The sequence below is a fragment of the Entelurus aequoreus genome, linkage group LG28, assembly GCF_033978785.1.
Source record: "Entelurus aequoreus isolate RoL-2023_Sb linkage group LG28, RoL_Eaeq_v1.1, whole genome shotgun sequence".
In the NCBI taxonomy this organism is placed as follows: domain Eukaryota; kingdom Metazoa; phylum Chordata; class Actinopteri; order Syngnathiformes; family Syngnathidae; genus Entelurus; species Entelurus aequoreus.
Window position 1 is genome coordinate 26,029,234 of NC_084758.1, and position 22,881 is coordinate 26,052,114.

The 22,881-nt window shown below is 37.8% G+C and overlaps 1 protein-coding gene and 1 long non-coding RNA gene across 2 annotated transcripts in view; one reads left to right on the forward strand and one right to left on the reverse strand.

The window, feature by feature from the left end:
• The window catches only part of tnmd (tenomodulin), a 216,619-nt gene that overhangs the window by 163,481 nt on the left and 30,257 nt on the right, over positions 1–22,881 (forward strand). The window contains exons 5-6 of the mRNA XM_062039802.1: positions 11,551–11,701; positions 16,283–16,389. Coding sequence (XP_061895786.1) covers positions 11,551–11,701; positions 16,283–16,389 — 258 coding nt within the window. The remainder of the gene's footprint in view (positions 1–11,550; positions 11,702–16,282; positions 16,390–22,881) is intronic.
• Positions 1–22,881, reverse strand: part of LOC133645017 (uncharacterized) — a 191,793-nt gene that overhangs the window by 136,630 nt on the left and 32,282 nt on the right. The gene's annotated exons all lie outside the window — the stretch shown is intronic.

Sequence of the window (22,881 nt, forward strand, 5' to 3'; positions counted from 1 at the left end):
CTTATTTGGAACATCCCACAGGTGAACAGGCTAATTGGCAACATTTTGGTGCCATGATTGGGTATAAAAGCAGCTTCCATGAAATGCTCAGTCATTCACAAACAAGGATGGGGCAAGGGTCACCACTTTGTGAACAAATGCGTGAGCAAAATGTTTAAGAACAACATTTCTCAACCAGCTATTGCAAGGGATTTTGGGATTTCACCATCTACGGTTCATAATATCATCATAAGGTTCAGAGAACCTTTAATTATGCACTGAAATGATGTGGGTGCATCATTTGCAAACAACCTTCCCTAATCATGGTGCAAAAAAAAAAAAAAAAAAAAATCTAACCAACACAAAAATGTCATCAGACATGGTCACACACAACACAACGTGTTTACTGAACTTTGTGAACGTCCAACATTCAAAATTACACCCATTTAAAATCCATTACAAAGCATGATGGGAAAAATGTTTGGCACATTTTAGCTGCTTGATATTTCTGATTGATTACAAAACTTTAAGAAGGTCGTCACGGAACTAAACAAGGTAGGAGTCAAACTTTCACATACTCTTAATTTCCAATGATATTAGTTATATATCCCTTATATTAATATAATATGTGGAAATTATATATATACACATACACAGTATATATTTACTTTACATGCAGTTGGCTTTCAGCCCTCGACCTAATTTTTTTAGCCTAATGCGGCCCCCAATTCAAAAAGTTTGGTCAAAGTGTTTAACTTGTTTTTCTACACTTGTATGACAGTTAGGATTGTTACTTAAAACATGGCTTGCACGACAAATGTCGGTTTTATGATGGTGACATCCTGTCAATTCACTACGGCAGGGGTGTCTGAAGTGCGGCCTGGGGACATGTGTGGCCCGCAGCTCTTTTTTTCTTCGCCTCCAGCACATTGTGAAAATATAATTGCAAAACAAGGGGAAGAGGGCACAAACACTTAAGGTTCAAATGTTGACTCCAGTAGCCCAAAGGTTTTTATTCAACCTCCTGAGAACCAAAGTCTTCTGCAGTGGATGTTTGTTTTCATTTGTGTAAAGTTACAAGTTTAAGGCAAAATGAGCTCGGTTATGCAAAACCCAGATGAGGACTCCAAAAACCAAGATCCTCTGCAATGGACTTATTAGGTTGGTTTAAGTATTTTTTACAAAAAATACAAATGACCTCCTAGGATCCCTTGATTTTTTCCGTATGGGGGCCTCTTTAGGAAAAGTTTGGACACCCCTGCACTATGACATGAAAATGTTACACAACGGCTTATTTTAAAAGAAGTCATATTATGTTTTTTCCTACATTTAAAAGACTTCCTTGTGGTCTACACAACATGTAATGGTGGTTCTTTGCTCAAAATGTTACATAGATGATGTTTTACAGACCATCTTCAAGCCGCTTTCTGACTGTCTCTTCAGGATGCGCCGTTTTGTGGGCGGGCTTATTTACGTGCCTCCACTTCGACAGTGTCTTCTCCCCGTCACCTTTGTTGTTGTTTTTAGGGCTTCAATCGCTAGTTTCCTGACATATTTGGGTTAGAACTAGAGATGTCCGATATTATCTGCCGATAAATGCTTTAAAATGTAATATCGGAAATAATCGGTATAGTTTTTTTTTTTTTATCGGTATCAGGTTTTTTTGTTTTTTTGCTTTTTTTTTGTTAAATCAACATAAAAAACACAAGAAACACTTACAATTAGTACACTAACCCAAAAAACCTCCCTCCCCCATTTACACTCATTCACACTCATTCACACAAAAGGGTTGTTTCTTTCTGTTATTAATATTCTGGTTCCTACATTATATATCAATATATATCAATACAGTCTGCAAGGGATACAGTCCGTAAGCACACATGATTGTGTGTGCTGCTGGTCCACTAATAGTACTAAACTTTAACAGTTAATTTTACTCATTTTCATTAATTACTAGTTTCTATGTAACTGTTTTTATATTGTTTTACTTTTTTTTAATTCAAGAAAATGTTTTTAATTTATTTATTTATTTATTTATTTATTTTTAAAAGGACCTTATCTTCACCATACCTGGTTGTCCAAATTAGGCATAATAATGTGTTAATTCCACGACTGCATATATCGGTATCGGTTGAAATCGGTATCGGTTGATATCGGTATCGGTAATTAAGAGTTGGACAATATCGGATATCGGCAAAAAGCCATTATCGGACATCCCTAGTTAGAACTACTGTATTTTTCAGACTAAAGAGGCACCTATTTATTCATTTGAATTAAGACAGTACATATTAATCAATGTGTCAGCAAAAACAGCTGTATGCTTGAATTAGCACAAAAGCTAACCTAAAATCCTTTCATTTTCTCAAAAGTCGACAGTGTGCCTTATAACCCGGTGCGCCTAATGTACATCAAAGCAATTTTATTTGGTGCATAGTGTAATGATAAGTTTGACCAGTAAATGGCAGTCACACATAAGAGATACGTGTGGACTGCAGGATGACGCCTATTCAATAAATGACGCTAGCAAATACCGGCAAGCAGAAAACGATGTTTCATTGAGAATATAGAACATTACACACGGCGCTCGAAAATATGTCAAAATGTTTTAGTACAACTTTGGTAAGCTACGAAACCGCAGCCATTGATGGATTGTCGGAGCATTACGGCTACCATAGTCAGACATAATCTGCTTTAACATATATGTATTATTATTATAGTGTGTGTGTATAAGGACCCAAAATAGCACCTATTGGCAGACATATTATCTGGCATTTTGTTTCCCAATCTTATGCAAAACCACATTTTCTTACCTATTGGTACCTGCTGATGTGTATTTGGGATCTGCATAAGTCCCGAAAATAAATGATAAATGATAAATGGGTTGTACTTGTATAGCGCTTTTCTACCTTCAAGGTACTCAAAGCGCTTTGACAGTATTTCCACGTTCACCCATTCACACACACATTCACACACTGATGGAGGGAGCTGCCATGCAAGGCGCTACCAGCACCCATCAGGAGCAAGGGTGAAGTGTCTTGCCCAAGGACACAACCGACGTGACTAGGATGGTAGAAGGTGGGGATTGAACCCCAGTAACCAGCAACCCTCCGATTGCTGGCACGGCCACTCTACCAACTTCGCCACGCCGTCCCAAATGTGTGTGTTACCGCCATTGTAGTCCACACCTGGTCAGTCCTTCTTTCTCTCTAGCCTCTTGTTGTGCAGCATTCATCCTCCGCAGTTGCCATTTCTAATATAAAGTAGCGTACAGTTATAACTTAAATCTGTCAGTAGACTCGCTATGGAAGGGCTAAAAACTACCGGTACAACAAAGATGGCGGGGAGAAAAGGAGGCATGTAAATAAGAAACAACGCATCCTGAAGAGACGGTCAGAAAGCGACTCGAAGACAGTCTGTAAAACATCTATGCAACATTTTGACCAAAGAACCACCATTACATGTTATGTAGACCACCCAACCACCGGTCCATGCACCGAAACAGAGAAACATTAAATAATTTATAAACGACTGCATTTTTTCCGACTTAACTTTTTCCTGTCCCACTAAACACACCCAATAAACTTGTTTTTAGCTGTACAATAAAACTCCTCATAGGAAGTTGCCATTTGTTATAACTTTGTGACATGATACAATGTACACTAAGGAACATATAAATTATAAATGTGACAGATTGTAGCCAAAGGCTGATTTCCATCTACAGTCCCCTCATTGCAAAGAAGCAAGCCCAGGGCTCCTACTAATTCAGCCTTATAGTGACTTGTATTTTTCATGCACTTATTCTTGCTGTATTTATCTGGCACGAGTGGAAAGCCGGTCCCTGAAAATAATGCCTACATTAAACCGGTCCGTTGTGCAAAAAAGGTTGGACACCCCTGATGTAGACCACAAGGAAGTGTTTTATATGCAGGGAAAAAAACTCATAATATGACCATTTAAAGGGGTACTGCACTTTTATGTTGCCTATCTTTCACAATCCTTATGAAAGACATAACGACGGATGGATTTTTTTTTTTGTATGCATTCTGAATATTTAATAAAAGTAAATAAAAGTCTGCTTACAGCAGAGCCAATGGGAGCTCCTTTATTTCTTCATTATTTAATAAATAACCATTTAAAAAGTGCCAACAATACTCCATTTACATTTGGTGACTTGAATACTAACCAAGTATTAGTGATATTGTTATTATAAGCGCTAACGCAGACAAACTATAGCGGCGACGTGATCGATACCGTGTATCCGTATGTTTACATCGAGTGGTCTGCTGCTTCCTCGCTTCCCTGCTCCATGTAAGTTTATTCTTGATCATAAATCATACATCTCACCTGGACAGAAGAAGTCTGAGTAGGTATTCCGACAAGTTCGTACACTTTGACAGCTATTTAGGACCCGAAACTGGCGAGGACGACACGAAAAGATGCTTGGTCCCCCCGCACCCTGTTTCTTTATGAGACATTATTTATCAAAATGGGAATATACAAACATCCTAGCAGTCGGCATCCTAATGACAGCAGACATTGTACAGTAATCTGAAATCAATGTGCCATTCATGCTTAAAATGATCAAAACACATTAATATTCAATGTTATTATAAATATGCCCGTTACTACATTACATATATACAGTGCATACTTACATAATGTATGTAAAACCTCAATGGAAGTGTTTGGATGTTTTTAAAGGCTTTATAGGCAAGATTGCGCAGCTTCCATAGACTCCATTGTAAGCTGACTTTTAATCGCATTTATTTAATATTTAGAATGCATTAAAAAAAAAAAAAACATCCATCGTTATGTCTTTCATAATGATTGTGAACGATAGGCAAAATTCCCCCAAAAAGTGCAGTTTCCTTTTAATGCGTCTTATAATCTTTTTGTATTATAATAGACCTGAATATACCCGCTCATCGGCAGCGCGCCTTATAATCCGGTGCGCCCTATGGTCTGAAAAATATGGTATGTTTTACAGACCGTCTTCAAACTGCTTCCAGGATGTGGCATTTCATGGGCGGTCTTATTTACGTGCTTCCACTTGACAGCGCCTTCTACCCGCCATCCATGTTGCAGTTTTTATCGCTTCCATAGCGAGTCTACTGACAGATATTAGTTTGAGCTATACGCTACTTTATATTAGAAATGGCGACAGCGGAGGATGCACGTGCATGTACGAGCCAGTCTGCCCCGCAGCAAGAAGATAGAGAACGAGACGGATCTAATTGACTACAATGGCGGGTTTGCGCAAAGCTCTTTGGGTACATTTCTACCATATATGGATAATCCGCTGACGTCACAATCGGGGAAAATTCCAAACGGCTCATTTAGAGGAAGAAAGGCGAGATTGTTTTAGGGTTACGACTGAATCATATTCGGTAAGATACCGCCTCTAAAAAGTACCGGTCCCCCCAGAGCAGCATGTTCGGCAGCGCACAATCACAGAGTACTTACAAGCAGACACAGTGTGTAGACAGAAAAGGGAGAACGGACACATTTTGGCTTAAAAACTAATGATAAAGGTGAAGTTATAACACTGAAACACCCTCAGGAAGAGACATGGCTAGCTAGCTAAATGGCGGCTGAAGTCCATCCGCAGTCGGCAGTGTTTTAGCTACTTCTAAATCACTAATCCTCGCCTCCATGGCGACAAATAAAGTAAGTTTCTTACAAGTATCATCCCTGCAGGACGAGGAATAGGTAAACATGCTTCACTACACACCGTAGCTCACCGGCGTCAAAATGTAAACAAACGCCATTGGTGGATCTACTCCTAACATCCACTGTAATGATACCAAGTACAGGAGAGTATCTAGTCGATACTACTATGATTACATCAACATTTTTTGGCATCACAACATCTTCTTTAAGTTTTTTTTTTAATTTGTATTTTGTTCATAAACCCAGGAAATACGTCCCTGGACACATGAGGACTTTGAATATGACCAATGTATGATCCTGTAACTACTAGGTATCAGATTGATACACAAATTTGTGGTTTGACTGATTTATCGAAACTTTTATTAGTAGATTGCAAAGGAAGAGAATACATTATATGAAACAGTACAGTTTACACAGTACAGTACATATTCCGTACAACTGACCACTAAATGGTAACACCCCAATAAGTTTTTCAACTTGTTTAAGTCGGGGTCCACATGAATCAATTCATGGTATCATCCAAAACTAATGTAAAGTATCAAACAGCAGAATAAGTGATTATTACATTTTAACAGCAGAAGTGTAGATAGAACATGTTAAAAGAGAAAGTAAGCAGATATTAACAGTAAATGAACAAGTAGATTAATAATTCATTTTCCACCACTTGTCCTTAATAATGTTGAGAAAATAATAGGTAGATAAATGACACAATATGTTACTGCATATGTCAGCAGCTAAATTAGGAGCCTTTGTTTGCTTACTTACTAATAAAAGACAAGTTGTCTTGTATGTTCACTATTTTATTTAAAGAAAACTTGCAATAACAAACATATGTTTAATGTACCGTAAGATTTTTTGCTAAAATAAAGCCAATAATGCCATTTTTGTGGTCCCCTTTATTTAGAAAAGTATCGAAATACATTTTAGTACCGGTACCAAAATACTGGTATCGGGACAACACTAGATCGTTTTATAAAAATCTCCACCATGCCTCTGTGGTTTGATTTCACATTTTCGGGACTTATGCAGATCCCAAATACACAAAAACGGGTACCCTTCAAGTTCCGTGCTAGTTTGCAACGGTGGGTCGCAAGCCTGCCGCTCGATTACAAACGGAGCAATTTTTTTAATAACGTGGGGAGTGAAGGCGGAGAAAGGCGCGCGACCCGATATAAATGATTCCTGTTCTCCTGACTCTAGCCCCGAGGATCCCAGTGCAAGCCTAGCTAATGTGCAATTAAGCTTTAAGCTGAGGGAAAATCACCTCGTACAAACATTTGTCAAGTGAACCGTTCTTCTGTTCGGGCGGGCTAATTAACGAGGGACTGCAAAGAGGGGGGCTGTTGCTGTAAATGTGTGACTTGTGTTTGTTTACATGTACACCAAGAAAATAAATATGTGGACTGCAAGGAGAAAGGATCACCGAATCAAAGTCATACGTCTCTATTACGCAACGCTGACATGTAGCCGCTATCATTAAGCAATAATAGTTTACTTTACAGCTCATGAACTACAGTAGCAACAAATTAGGCCCGCTGATAGCGCCTGGATGCCAGGCCATGCATCGTGGCGGAGGGTGGAGGAACGACGACGAAGGAGGAGGAGGAGGAAGAGAATGCAAGGCTTTATCGTGTCTGTCACATTAAACGCCGCTGCCGCCACACTCGTCGTAATGAAGATAACTTCCAAAGTCATTTGGAAGTCAAATCATCGCTGTCTGTGAATTTCAATGACGCGTAATAGAGAGCGCGTGCCGCAGGGGGGAGTGGGAGGAGGAGGGGGGAGAGAGAGGAGGAGGGCGCCACGGCAACAGGAGTCAAGGAGTCGACGGCCAAAACCAGAGGATACTTTACACTCGTGATGGGCGATGCAACTGATTTTCTCTCCGATCCGATAACGAGTAGAATTCAGGCTGGTATCGGCGATACCGATGCAAATATACCCAATGTATCTGGTGAAATAAAAAAAGGAGTGTATTTCAAGTACCGTATTTTCCGGACTATAAGGCGAACTTAAGATCCTTTTTTTTCTTCTCAAAACTCGACAGTGCGCCTTATCACCTGGTGCGACTAATGTAAGGAATACGTTTGGTTGAGCTTACCGACCTCGAAGGTATTTTATTTGGTACATGGTGTAATGATAAGTGTGACCAGTAGATGGCAGTCAAACATAAGAGATAAACGTATGCTCCACTATGATGGCAATATGTCTCAAGTAAACACCAACATTTTAATTGTTCCATTGAAAATATAGAACATTACACACGGCGCTCAAAAATCTATCAAAATTTTTTACTACGACTTTGGTAAGCTATGAAGCCGCACCGCTTGATGGATTGTCGCCGCATTAAACATACGAGTATTATGGTGTGTGTATAAGGTAAGACATATTATCTTGATTGATTGAAACTTTTATTAGTAGGTTGCACAGTGAAAGTACATATTCCGTACAATTGACCACTAAATGGTAACACCCGAATAAGTTTTTCAACTTGTTTAAGACGGGGTCCACTTAAATTGATTAATGTTACAGATATATACTATCAGATATATACTATCATAATACAGTCATCACACAAGATAATCAGAGTATATACATTGAATTATTTACATTATTTACAATCCGGGGTGTGGGATGTGGAGGGGGGTTAGGATTGGTTGTTATCATCACTTCAGTCATCAACAGTCATCTGACGTTTTGTTTCGCAATTTTATGCAAAAGCAACTTTTCTTACCTTCTGGTACCTGATGATCTGTATTTGGGATCTGCAAAAATACTGAAAAATTGCCGTTGTAGTTCGTGCCGACGCCGTAGTCGATAAGCTTCTTTTTCTCTATCTTCTTGTTATGGGACATTCATACTCCGCTGTTGCCTTTTTTTAATATAAAGTAGTGTAAAGTTCTTACTTATATCTGTCAGTAAACTCGCCATGAAAGCGCTAAAACATACCGGTGTAGTAATTTTACATTATTCACCCTAAGAACTTTAGTTATTAGAGAGTTCCGTCCGGACGGTTTTTCACGGGACACATTTCCTGTGTTGTTGTTTCCGGGTGAGGAGATGCTGCTGCGTTATTGATTGAAGTAAAGTCTGAATGTCATTAAAACAGTTAGCGCCATCTTTTGACACTTCTTTCACTCCCGTCCTTGCACGCTACACCGCTACAACAAAGATGACGGGGAGAAGACGCTGTCGAAGATGAGCCACGTAAATAAGACTACCCACAAAATGCCGCATTCGGAGAAGACTGTCAGAAAGCGCCTTGAAGATGATCTGTAAAACATCATCTATGCAACATTTTGACCAAAGAACCACCATTACATGTATCAGTAATACTGATCCGATAATATGGTCAGAGTGCAAAAGCGCTATTACACTGACGTAGACTCTACGGAAATTACCGAAGGTGTTCGGACCGCAATATTTAAAATGGCCGACTGAATTTGTGTCATTTTGTGATGTTTAAACGATTTTTTCCCATACTTTGCGGATTGTAATTACAATTGGATATGGTTTAATGGATACAATGAAACACAAATAAGCTCATAAAGTCAACTTGTTTTTCCACTCGACTGCTACTTTAAATCCATTACAAAGCATGGTGTGTCAAAATGCAAAATCACTCTCCACACTTATGCATGTTTGGCGCATTTCAGCTGCTTGATATTTCTGATTGATTACAAAACTTTAAGAAGGTTTTCACAGAAGTAAACAAGGTAGAGGTTGAACTTTCACATACTCTTAATATCCAATTATATGAATTATATATCAACTATACTAATATAATATGTACACATATATGTATCGTGTATATATATATATACATACACACACACACACACACACACACACACACGTATATAGTACAGGCCAAAAGTTTGGACACACCTCATTTGAAAGCATTTTCTTTATTTTCATGACTATTTACATTGTAGATTGTCACTGAAGGCATCAAAACTATGACAACAGTAAAGTGAAAACCCTTTCAGGTAACTACCTCTTGAAGCTCATTGAGAGAACGCCAAGAGTGTGCAAAGCAGTAATCAAAGCAAAGGGTGGCTATTTTGAAGAAACTAAAATATAAAACATGTTTTCTGTTATTTCACGTTTTTTTGTTAAGTACATAACTCCACATGTGTTCATTCATAGTTTTGATGCCTTCAGTGACAATCTACAATGTAAATAGTCATGAAAATAAAGAAAACGCATTGAATGAGAAGGTGTGTCCAAACTTTTGGCCTGTACTAATATATATATATATGTATATATATATATATATATACACACTACCGTTCAAAAGTTTGGGGTCACATTGAAATGTCCTTATTTTTGAAGGAAAAGCACTGTACTTTTCAATGAAGATAACTTTAAACTAGTCTTAACTTTAAAGAAATACACTCTATACATTGCTCATGTGGTAAATGACTATTCTAGCTGCAAATGTCTGGTTTTTGGTGCAATATCTACATAGGTGTATAGAGGCCCATTTCCAGCAACCATCACTCCAATGTTCTAATGGTACAATGTGTTTGCTCATTGGCTCAGAAGGCTAATTGATGATTAAAAAACCCTTGTGCAATCATGTTCACACATCTGAAAACAGTTTAGCTCGTTACAGAAGCTACAAAACGGACCTTCCTTTGAGCAGATTGAGTTTCTGGAGCATCACATTTGTGGGGTCAATTAAACGCTCAAAATGGCCAGAAAAAGAGAACTTTCATCTGAAACTTGACAGTCTATTCTTGTTCTTAGAAATGAAGGCTATTCCACTAAATTGTTTGGGTGACCCCAAACTTTTGAACGGTAGTATATATATTAGGGCTGCAACAACTAATCGATTAAATCGATTAAAATCGATTATAAAAATAGTTGTCTATTAATTTAGTCATCGATTCGTTGGATCTATGTTATGCGCATGTGCAGAGGCTTTTAAAAAAAAAAAAAAAAAAAAAAAAAGTTTTCTTTTTTTTTTTTTTTTTAATAAATCTTTATTTATAAACTGCAACATTTACAAACAGCTGAGAAACATTAATCAAAATAAGTATGGTGCCAGTATGCTGTTTTTTTAAATAAAATGCTGGAAAGGATAGAAATGTAGTTTGTTTCTTTTATCCGATTATTAATCGATTAATCGAAGTAATAATCGATTCTGTCGATTATTACTTCGATTAATCGATTAATAATCGGATAAAAATTAATTGTTAGTTGCAGCCCTAATATATATATATATATATATATATATATATATATATATATATATATATATATATATATATACACACACACACACACACACATATACTTTACATGCATTCAGCTTTCAGCCCTCAACCAACATTTTTTAGCCGAATGCGGCCCCCAAATGAAAAAGTTTGGACACCCCTGCCAAAGACAAATCTTATGACGTTGTCCAGTGTTATTAGACTTTTGAAGACTCTCACATAAAAAGCCCTTCGTGTTGCTCCTCTAAGCTGACAGCAGGTCCTGTTGTGCAACCCCATACCATGCTACTACCCCCATTTTATAAGCACTCACAAGCTTGTGGGATAGACAAACAAGAACTATACCAAAAAGTAAATTTGGCTTTGAAACATATTTGTTTGCTATATAACGGCCAATGATGCAGCTTAGACCATGTCACATTCCAGACCAGCTACCACCACCACGAATAAATCGTGGATTCGTGGTCCTAAACTTAAGATAAATTGTCGCTTCTCTTCTTTTGTATAAGGCACATGCAAATAAATGTTATGGACGATACCAAACTTCTAAGTCGACCTTGGTTTTCCCCTTTTTCTGTTTATCCAGAAACATGATGGGAAACCAGCCAGCTTTTCAGTATTAATGAACCTGTAGCTGTGATTTGGCTCACTGTGTGTATATATTTGTACGTTCCGGCAGGTGGATGGAGTGGACACCAAGGTGGAGGACTCCCAAGTGTGGGTTCCAGCTGAGGAGCCCATTGATGACCCACAGTTCCTCTTCCAGTCCAAGATCTGGGAATTCTGCCAGGAGCTGCCCATCCACTGGATCCATCCCTCCCCCCTGAGTGGTAAGGCACAAGGAAGGGGAATAGGGGGCGGGTGTTCTCAGTCTAAATCAGGGGGTCCAAAGTTTGGCCTGGGGGCTAAATACGGCCCACAGCTAATTTTTTACCGGCCCACGGCACATTCTAAATATACCATTACAGAAAACTAATTTTAAAAAACAGTTTTTTTAACTGTCTTTGCTCAAAAAATAATGAATCAAAATCAATGTTATGAATTATTGACCTATTCAAGGCTCCACATTACTTCACATCAAATATTACACTTGGAAATGTTTTGGGTTGAAAATATTGCATATTTTGTGTGTTCTATAGATGCATTCAAAAAAAAAAAGCTTTTGTAATAAAGACACCTTATTACAAATGCTTTTTTTTTTTACACTGAATTTATGTAACAATTTTTTGCATTTGAATATTGTGAACTGAATGTGTTTTACTGCAAATTATACTTACAATTTCATTGAAAAAAATCTACCGTATTTTCCGGACTATAAGGCGCACTTAAAATCGTATTTTTTTTCTCAAAACTCGACAGTGCGCCTTATAACCCGGTGCGCCTAATGTATAGAATAAGTTTGGTTGAGCTTACCCACCTCGAAGCGATTTTATTTGGTACATGGTGTAATGATAAGTGTGACCAGTAGATGGCAGTCAAACACAGATAAGTGTATGCTGCACTATGATGGCAATATTTGATTTGATTTTGATTTTTATTAAGGATCTTCATTCGCTGGTTGCCACAACAACCCACTAGTCTTCCTGGGGTCCACAATTCAATACAATTACAAGTAAAAGCATATAATTATAACCACACAATACAGAAAAAAATAAAAAATAAAAGCATCAATAAGAAAACAATTTACAGTCACAGAATAATAATTACCATATAAATATAAATACACAATATAAAACCAAACAAATCATCAACGAGAAAACAAATTTAAAGACTCAGATAAAATATTACTTTCTTTTTAAAAACCTGCCGGTGAGAATTTGAGGCAGGTTATTCCAGAGCGATACAGATCTATAAATAAAAGATTTCCGCAAAGCATTCTTCCTGGGACGAGGGAGTACAAAATGCCCCTCACTGGACGCCCTGGTATTATGATTATGTATAGTGCTACTGTGAACTATTTGGGTCATGAGAAAAGCAAGAGTTTTACTACCGATTACTGATTTGAACAATATAAGAGTATTAGCTGACAACCTGTTCTGCACTGTTAGCCAGGAAAGAGAAGCATGCATTTGGTTAACATTGGTTCTTAGTGAACAACCCAGAACCAGCCTTGCTGCCCTATTCTGGACACCAACATTTTATATTTGACAATATAGCACATTACACACGGCGCTCAAAAATCTATCAAAATGTTTCAGTACGACTTTGGTAAGCTATGAAGCCGCACCGCTTCATGCATTGTACTGTGCTTCAACATAGGAGTATTATTATGGTGTGTGCATAAGGTAAGATATTATCTGGCGTTTTGTTTCGCAATATTATGCAAAAGTAACTTTTCTTACCTTCTGGTACCTGCTGATCTGTATTTGGGATCTGCATAAATCATGAAAAATTGCGCGAGTCCGCCTTTGTAGTCCGTTACAACGCCGAAGTCGATAAGCTTCTTCTTTATCACGATCTTCTTGTTATGTGACATTCATCCTCCGCTGTTGCCATTTCTAATATAAAGTAGTGTAAAGTTCTTACTTATATCTGTCAGTAAACTCGCCATGAAAACGCTAAAACATACCGGTGTAGTGAGTTTACATTATTCACCCAAGGAACTTTAGTTATTAGAGAGTTCCGGTCGGACGGTTTTTCACGGGACACATTTCCTGTGTTGTTGTTTACGGATGAGGAGATGCTGCTCCGTTATTGATTGAAGTAAAGTCTGAATGTCATTAAAACAGTTAGCGCCATCTTTTGACACTTCTTCCACTCCCGTCCTTGCACGCTACACCGCTACAACAAAGATGACGGGGAGAAGGCGCTGTCGAAGGTGAGCCACGTAAATAAGACCGCCCACAAAACGGCGCATCCGGAAGAGACTGTCAGAAAGCGGCTTGAAGATGATCTGTAAAACATCATCTATGCAACATTTTGACCAAAGAACCACCATTACATGTTATGTAGACCACAAGGAAGTGTTTTACCTTTAGAAAAAAATAAATAATAATATGACTCCTTTAATGCGCCCTATAATCTGGTGCGCTTTATATATGAAAAAAAAGCTAAAAAATAGACCATTCATTGGCAGTGCGCCCTATGGTACAGAAAATACGGTACGTATATTTATGATGTGCTTAAATAATGTCAATGTTTATCTCATGCCGACAACACGAACACATTGGCTTTAGCATTAGCATTTTGTTCACTGGGGTTGAGGCTAATAGCTACACAAATGGAGAGCCACTGACTACTTTTACAACATGTAATAAAGTAAATAGTTAATATTTGATGTTATTTAAATTCGTTCCACTTGTGTACTGCCTCCTTTTTTTCCACATTCATCCAACAAAGTCAGAGTAGTAAGTAGCTGAGGTCGCCGCTTCGAGTCCGGCTTCATACTCCGCCGTAAATACGTTTAAAAGAGTCAGTCCACTTCTTGTAGCTTCGCGTACCGAAATTAAGTTTGTAAAAATAATAAACAACAATGACCTGCATATAGTTTAAAGACTACGGCCGAGTAAAAACACTGCAAGATAGTTCCACTGATCAGCGTTTTTCAGCACAAAGACGCCCCACAAAAGTTCCTGAAAGTCTAAATTTCCTTTCTGTTCTTTTTTCTCTTTGTTGTCAAGTTTGTTGTGATAAAAATACACAAGAAATAAAAAATAAACAAGTTGTCCTCGCATATTTCGCAATAAAATATGTTTTAGGAAGGCCCACAACTGTGTTCAACCAATCAGCGTTCGACAGCACAGCCCGCCTCCGGAAAGGTTCCGGGTAGCTTCGAAAAGTCCCACCTAGCTCGGAGGAACTCAGAAAGGTTCCTGAAAAAGTAAATCTACCCCGGTAGTTTCTGGCAGAAACACAGGGGGAACTTTATTTTCCTGTGATCCCGTCTTAAACCCATAACTGATGTTTTGGAAAAGACTGTTACGTATAGGGCAATCACTCACTGGAATCGACTTCCACAATATCTGGTATCAATCACGAGCATAGTGGGTTTTAAGAATAGACTAAGAGGAGAAGTATTGCGGAAAGAATTATTCTAGATTGTACCTAATTTCATGATTGGTTTTATTGATTACTGACTATTTTATTGATTATGGGACAAGCAGTAGAAAAAGGATGGATGGTACTTTTTCGTCACTTATTGTTTGTCTTTGGGTATTTTAGGCCATTGGTTCTTTGTTTTATTTTTGCAAAAATATATATATTTTTATATTGCTCTTTTTATCTTTGGTATGAACATTATTATGTAAACTCGAAGTTATTGGGGGTTTTTTTTGGTTCTTTGTTGTTGCTAGTTTTGTATTACAACATTTTATTATTTGATCATGTTGTACTGCATTGTAATCTTTTGTTTTGTGATTGTTTGATGTTTTTTGCCTGGACCCCAGGAAGAATAGTCTCCAATGCGGTGTAGTCTAATCGGGATCCTTAATAAACTACCGCATTTTTCGGAGTATAAGTCGCAGTTTTTTTCATAATTTGGCCGGGGGTGGGACTTATACTCAGGAGCGACTTATGTGTGAAATTAACACATTACCGTAAAATATCAAATAATATTATTTAGCTCATTCACGTAAGAGACTAGACGTATAAGATTTCATGGGATTTAGCGATTAGGAGTGACAGATTGTTTGGTAAACGTATAGCATGTTCTATATGTTATAGTTATTTGAATGACTCTTACCATAATATGTTACGTTAACCAACTGAGAACGTGCCTGGTATGTTATTTATGCGTCATTTAACGTACACTTATTCAGCCTGTCGTTCACTATTTTTTATTTATTTTAAATTGCCTTTCAAATGTCTATTCTTGGTGTTGGGTTTTATCAAATAAATTTCCCCAAAAAATGCGACTTATGTTTTTTTCCTTCTTTATTATGCATTTTCGGCCGGTGCGACTTATACTCCGAAAAATACGGTAAACTAAACTAAAAGGGCCTAATGTTTTATAAAAATCGCCGACATGCCTCTATAGTTTGATTTCCAATTATCGGCACTTGTGCAGATCCCAAATACACAAAACCAGGTACCAACAGGTAAGAAAAGTTGGTTTTGCATAATAGGCCCCTTGAAAGGAGTCTAATGACATTGGTTGTGTTGCAATATCTACCTGATGAGCTAACACTTTCTTTCCACTCTCCGCCAAATCGTTATGCAAAGTTTAGAAAAAAGTTATCACATATAATGAGTTGTCAGATTTTGGAAGCAGCAATCTCTCTCCAATTATCGCCGGCTTCTAATTAAAGCCCCATCCTCGTTACGGTTTAGGTAAACAAGTGTCTCGGCTATAGTTAGTGCACTAATGGTTTTAAATTACAGGCATGCACAGGAAAGGCAGTGCTAGGACTGGATTACACTTTTGCATCAGCATTGGAGTATTAACAACATCCTTCCTCTGCTTTATGGTTTAGATCCGGACTTGCAGGAGGAGGTCGATCACCTGGACGCCCCCGAAGCCGAGGTCAAAGGCCACCGCTTTACCCGCCAATCGGAGTACCACACTCCAGTCAACGACTACGTGAGTGTCGCTCCACCACACCGTGACACCGGCGGGATACGGTGGAGCCACTTCAATTAGCCGCGGCTCATGCCTCCACTTTGTCACCCGTACAAATTGCTGGCTAATTGATGTTAAAACTGACTTTGTGCACCAGAGGGCACAGCAATTGCTCTATATATCTGTTTAAGTAAGGCCAGTTCATTGAAGACTCCCTTAATGTCCCTCCATTAATTGAGAGGAACATCCAGCCTCTCTCCAAGGCAGCAAATTGTGCCTAAAGCGCCTCTTAGTGCCTTTTCTCACATTGCTTTTTTTTCTTTCTTCTCCCTCTCACTATTTTTTTTGTCCGAGGCGCACACACTCAAGGTCACTCGCTGCTGCACGGATAAGTTCCATTTATTAATAATGCTTTAATTATCACACATGAAGGGGGAAAGACAGACGGCGTGTGTTGCTGCCGCTCGGCAGTGCGTGATTAATTATCCAGAAAAATATATTACACACTGACATAAAGGAAAGCATGTTGGCGACACAGAGTGTATGCGCGCGCACGTACACGCCGCATTCATCACGAACACGGGAAAAAGCCACTAAAGCTGAGGCGCTGTCTCCTCAGCGCACACAAAAGGCAGAAATGAGACTTCCTTTAATGATGGCATTCATCAGGACCCTCCCAGAAGCAGGTTCTGCTCACAAATCCTTCATTTCCTCTTTGTAGTAAGAATTTGTGGCAAAAGTTAAGAACTGGATCACAGCGCCTCAAATTTGGGTTTTATTTGCAACTTTTTCACCTACGAGCCTCAAATGACTCAAAGAGCAATGGTAGATATGAAGAACATTAACACAGGGTTTCCCCTTAATGCAGGGGTGTCCAAAGTGCGGCCCGGGGGCCATTTGCGGCCCGCAGCTAATTGTTTACCGGCCCGCCACACATTCTGGAAATGCTATTGCAAAAAATAAAAATTATCATTAAAAAAAGTGGAATGAGGTGAAATCTAATGAGAAAAAGTTGCAATGTTGACACAAAGCTGCCATGCAGGCTGTTTTTTTTTCTTTTGTCTTTCTTTCTTTTTCTTTTTTTGCCACTGCTCAAAAAAAAAAATAAAGACAAAAAATCCATGTTATAATTAATTATTTTCAAAGCTCCAATTAGTTCAAATTTTTCACTTTAAAATGTTTTATGTGGTAAATATTGCATATATTGTGTAGTTGCCATATAAAAACAAAGTTTTCTTTGACAAAAGAGCATAAAACAAACAAAATAACAGGTCAAACGTAAAATCGACAGATATATCTGAAGTTGACTTAAGTGATGAAAGTAAAAAAAAATAATAATAATAAAAATGTATCACTTTATGAGTGGGGCACCTTTTGGATCCCAAATATATTTAGTGGTATTTTATTTCTTTTCACTGTGATGACTCAAAAATATTAAATAATTAAAATCAATGGTGTCCTGCATTATTTTAATTTTAGGCCTCTAATTACTAAATACTGCATATTTCAGTTTTACTATAAAAAACAAAGTTGTTTTTGACAGAAAAGCCATAAAACCTTTTTTTTTTTTAAGTTGATATAGAGATTTACTGTAAGCGTTAAATAAAAAATAATAATACAAATTAGACTTATTTTTAACATTTTCATAACTGAGACCCTTTATGGTCCCCGGGACCCTTAAAGGTATAATAAATACAAAAAATCCATATATTTTGTTATGGTTTGAAATGAAAAATATGAAAATGGCCCCCACATGGTTTAATTTTTCCGTTTGCGGCCCTCAGTGGAAAAAGTTTGGACACCCCTGCCTTAATGTAACTGAATGTGGCGGACCGCCACGGCATTTTCGATCCCGCCACACCTTAAAAATATGTTTGGTTTTTTACTTGAAAACAAATTCAAGTAATATAATATATTAGAGCCCCCAGAATAAATTACACAAGAATTTACACACTATTCTTAACTTTTATTACCAATCTTGTGATATCAAACGTCACAATTCCAACAGGTTTTACCTCCCGTGCTAACACTTTCGTCTCCCTGAGTCCGCGCTTCCCCGGACACGCAACAACACTTCCTCGCTCTCCGCCAATCACCTTTCAGACACAGACGGTGTGTTTGCAAACATGAGAAAAACTAACTTCAAATCCAAACCACACAGACATAAAACATTACCACACACACACACACACACACACACACACACACACACACACACACACACACACACACACACACACCCACACACACACACACACACACACACGCACACACACAGTAAAGGGAAAAAGTTTGGACACACCTTCTCATTCAATACATTTTCCTTATTTTCATGACTATTTACATTGTAGATTGTCACTGAAGGCATCAAAACTATGAATGAACACATGTGGAGTTATGTACTTAACAAAAAAGGTGAAATAACTAAAAAACATGTTTTATATTATAGTTTCTTCAAAATAGCATCTCTTGGCTTTAATTACTGCTTTGCACACTCTTGGCATTCTCTCGATGAGCTTCAAGCACTCAAGTGAAGTGAAAACCATTTCAGGTGACTACCTCTTGAAGCTCATGGAGAGAATGCCACGAGTGTGCAAAGTAGTAATCAGAGGAAAGAGTGGCTATTTTGAAGAAACTAGAATATAAATCATGTTTTCAGTTATTTCACTTTTTTTGTTAAATACATAACTCCACATTCATTCATAGTTTTGATGCTTCAGTGACAATCTACAATGTAAATAGTCATGAAAATAAAGAAAACGCATTGAATGAGAAGGTGTGTCCAAACTTTTGGCCTGTTTTCCCTACAACTCGGGAAACGCTTCATCCTGACCACTTTTATGCCTTTGCTAGATTATGGAGACATGCTTTTTATGAATGCTCGACACTTATTTGAAAAAAATGGATACTGTTTATGACTGTGCCTCACGTTTTATTACTGGTTGTGACAACCTTTGTGTGCAAAGGCAAACTGTCCATCTTTATAAGTACGAATATTTTCTCGATGGTTGTGTTTTATATATAAATCACTTCTTGATCTGATTCCCCCTTACTTGTCTTCTTTTATGTGTAGACTCCTGTCACTTCGTCTTAAGATCGCAGGACATACTTAGCATGGTTGTTCCTAGAGCTAACACAAGTCTTGAAAAAAAAGCTTTCAGATATGCTGAAGGATCTGAAGTTACCCGAGCTGACACTTTGGGGAATTTCAGGCCATTTTAAAGGATCAAGAAACGGTTTCTATCGGGCATTGTACTTATTTTTAAGTTGTTTTTATTGAAGAATTGTATACATAGTTTTTATGTTAATGTAAGTAATTTATTTTTAATTGTGGCGTGTGACTTCTGCTGTTTTTGTTGTTCTTATATGTATTTCTGCAATTTTGTCTTGCTGCCCTCTTGCCCAGGTCACTCGTTCCTTTCAATTAAGTTTTTACCTGGTTGGATAAAGGATAATGATTGATTGATTGATTAACATATTTTCCAATGAAAAACGACATACCCCAAACTAAACTTAATACAACACATTAGTACATTAACAACTCAAATATTTATTGAGCACATTGAACATACAAGCTGTGCTTTCTTAGCCCAAGGTGATCGCTATATACTTGGATGATTATGACACGGAGGCGTTCTAACGGCGCGTTCAAGGACCGATGAACAGAGTAGGCCGCCACAACGCCCGCCAGAACACTCTTATCAATGAAGCATGAGAAACATAAAACATGAAAAATAGTGGCCTTTCTAACAGCGGGTCTATTTGTTTTTTTAAATATATAAATATTTCAGCGTGTGTACAAGTACTTTTTGAGCAAATTCAACAATACCATGGTATTAATGATAACTGTCATAACTTTGGTCACAATAACAATGATATGATATTTTTATATCGTTACATCCCTCATCATGACACAGTCACTTCCTGTCAATGAGAAAGGACGCAAAAGAGAAAGGCTCCGCTCTTGCTACCGGAGTTTTTTGTTAAATCTGAAGATTTTGACCACTGATTTGCGATCACAGCCACAGGAGAGTACCCTGGCATCTTCAATCTGATTTTGGTCAGTTGAGAGGCACTGATACACTGAAAGAAGGCGAGTTGGGAGAGCCGTTAGCCTCAAGGCAAAGGCGCCTTGCCGCAGTTCAAAGCGGTTGCCTAGCAACCAAAAGCTACGGCGAGTTTACAGATGTTTTAAAGTGATCCCGACGTCGCAGAGTGATATAAGTTGACAGGCTGACACCTCAAATTGATCTCTGAACGGCGCAAGATACGAAATTGTTGGAAAAAACAAGTTAAAGTGCCGCAAGTCGCTAAAGAAGCAACTGCCGTTAAGACACAAGCAAGAGGCATTGACGTCAGTGACTGCCGCGATGCGAAAAGGTAAAGGAAAGATTGAAATCCCGAAACCTTCAGGGTCAGCTGATACAGAACACAACTGGGAACAAGATTTGAGGTTGGACACAGGACATGATGGGAATCAAGAAGTGATACTACAAAAACTTGAAGAAATGAAAGAAGAAATGAAAGAAATGAAAAAAGAAATGAAAGAAGAAATGAAAGAAATGAAAAAATAAATGAAAGAAGAAATGAAAGAATATCTGAGAAAAGTAACAACAGAACACAAACAAGATGTGAAAAGTCTGCAGGAAAATATAGAAAATCTGCAATCTCAGAACAACAGAAGGAATAATGAAGCCACTGAAATGAGCAAACAAATGAAGACCCTTCAAGAAGACAACAACATGTTGAGGAATATCATAGATGAAATGGATCAGGACAAACGAATGAATGATATCATCGTGACTGGGCACCGAATTAAACCAAGATCCTATGCGAAAGCTGTGAATAATGAAGGTGAACCAGATGAAATGGATATGATCTCAGCAGAACAGCAAGTGGTCAACTTTCTGCAATCAAAGGAAATTGAAATTGACATTAATACCATCGAAACATGCGTCCCACTGAACGGAAGAAACAACAACGCCACTCCAGTCGTGCTCGTGAAACTCGTAAACAGAAAATCTAAAATGGCATTGCTGAGACAGGGAAAGAAGCTGAAGGGAACAAATGTGTACATGAATGAGCATCTCACAAAACGTAATGCTGGAATCGCCAAGAAAGCATGCGACTTGAGAAAGCAGGGAAAAATCCAGGGAACTTGGAGCACCAACTGTAAAATCTACATCAAGCTGAATGGAGGTCCAGAAGCAAGAGTAATTGTTGTCCATGACATCAAGGACCTGGACAATTTTTAAAGTTTACACAGCTACTACAACAACGATGATAATGGACTCTGACAGAAAACAAACACCCAAATTCAGCATCGACACTACTATGTTCCAAGGGACGACTAAACAAGAGGACCTACATTCAGGATTGCATCCACCTACACTTATTGAGATTATTGAAACAACATCAAAGATTGTTGAACAAGAAAATATGGAACTAAAAAATTTCTGCAACAAAGATTACAAAAACCAGGATTTGGAAAATGATATAGATCCAGATACAAATGTTTTCTCCCACATCAGTAATAATTGTTTTTATTATACAGATGATCAATATAATAGCAACATTACATGCGATAACAAATCAATTATTCATTTTAATAGCAGAAGCTTGTATGCAAACTACAACAACATTAAGAACTTTTTGGAACACATCAACGAACCATTCAAAGTGATTGCGGTCACAGAAACATGGATTGATTATAAAAAAGGAATAGATTTTGATCTGGAAGGATATGAACTAAACTACATCAACAGAACCAACAAAAATGGAGGAGGAGTAGCTGTGTACGTGATGAAGAACCTGAACTACAAAGTGGTAAAAAACATGTCATTTGCTATAGATAATATCTTAGAATGTATAACCATTGAAATATGTCAGGAAAAAAGCAAAAACATTTTCATCAGTTGTATATATAGATCACCTAAGTCAAGTATAGAAACATTTGAAGAATGGATCAAGGCTACTTGCATGGATAATGGTCAAAGAATAATGTTCTTATGTGGTGACTTTAATATTGACTTATTGAACCCTAACAAGCAAAAGTCTATTGATGACTTCATTGATACAGCATGAGTTTATATCCAAAAATCACAAAGCCAAGCAGAATCACAGCACACTGTGCCACGCTTATTGATAATATTTTTACCGATGAGTTTGACAATAACACTACAAGTGGTCTACTTATAACCGACGTTAGTGATCATCTGCCAGTTTTTACAATATATGATGGAAACTACAAGAAGAACATGGAAGACAAAAGGACATTTCGAAGACTGTGCACAGAGAAGAGGATGACTGCTTTCAAACTTGAGCTACAAAAGCAAGATTGGGACAATGTGTACAATGAAAAGGAGGTTGATGAAGCATATGAACATTTCTTAAAGAAGTTCGTAATACTTTATGACAAACATTGTCCATGGATACAACTCAGTAATAAACAGAGAAAGAATAATCAACCATGGATGACAAAAGGATTAAAAAATGCTTGTAAGAAGAAGAATA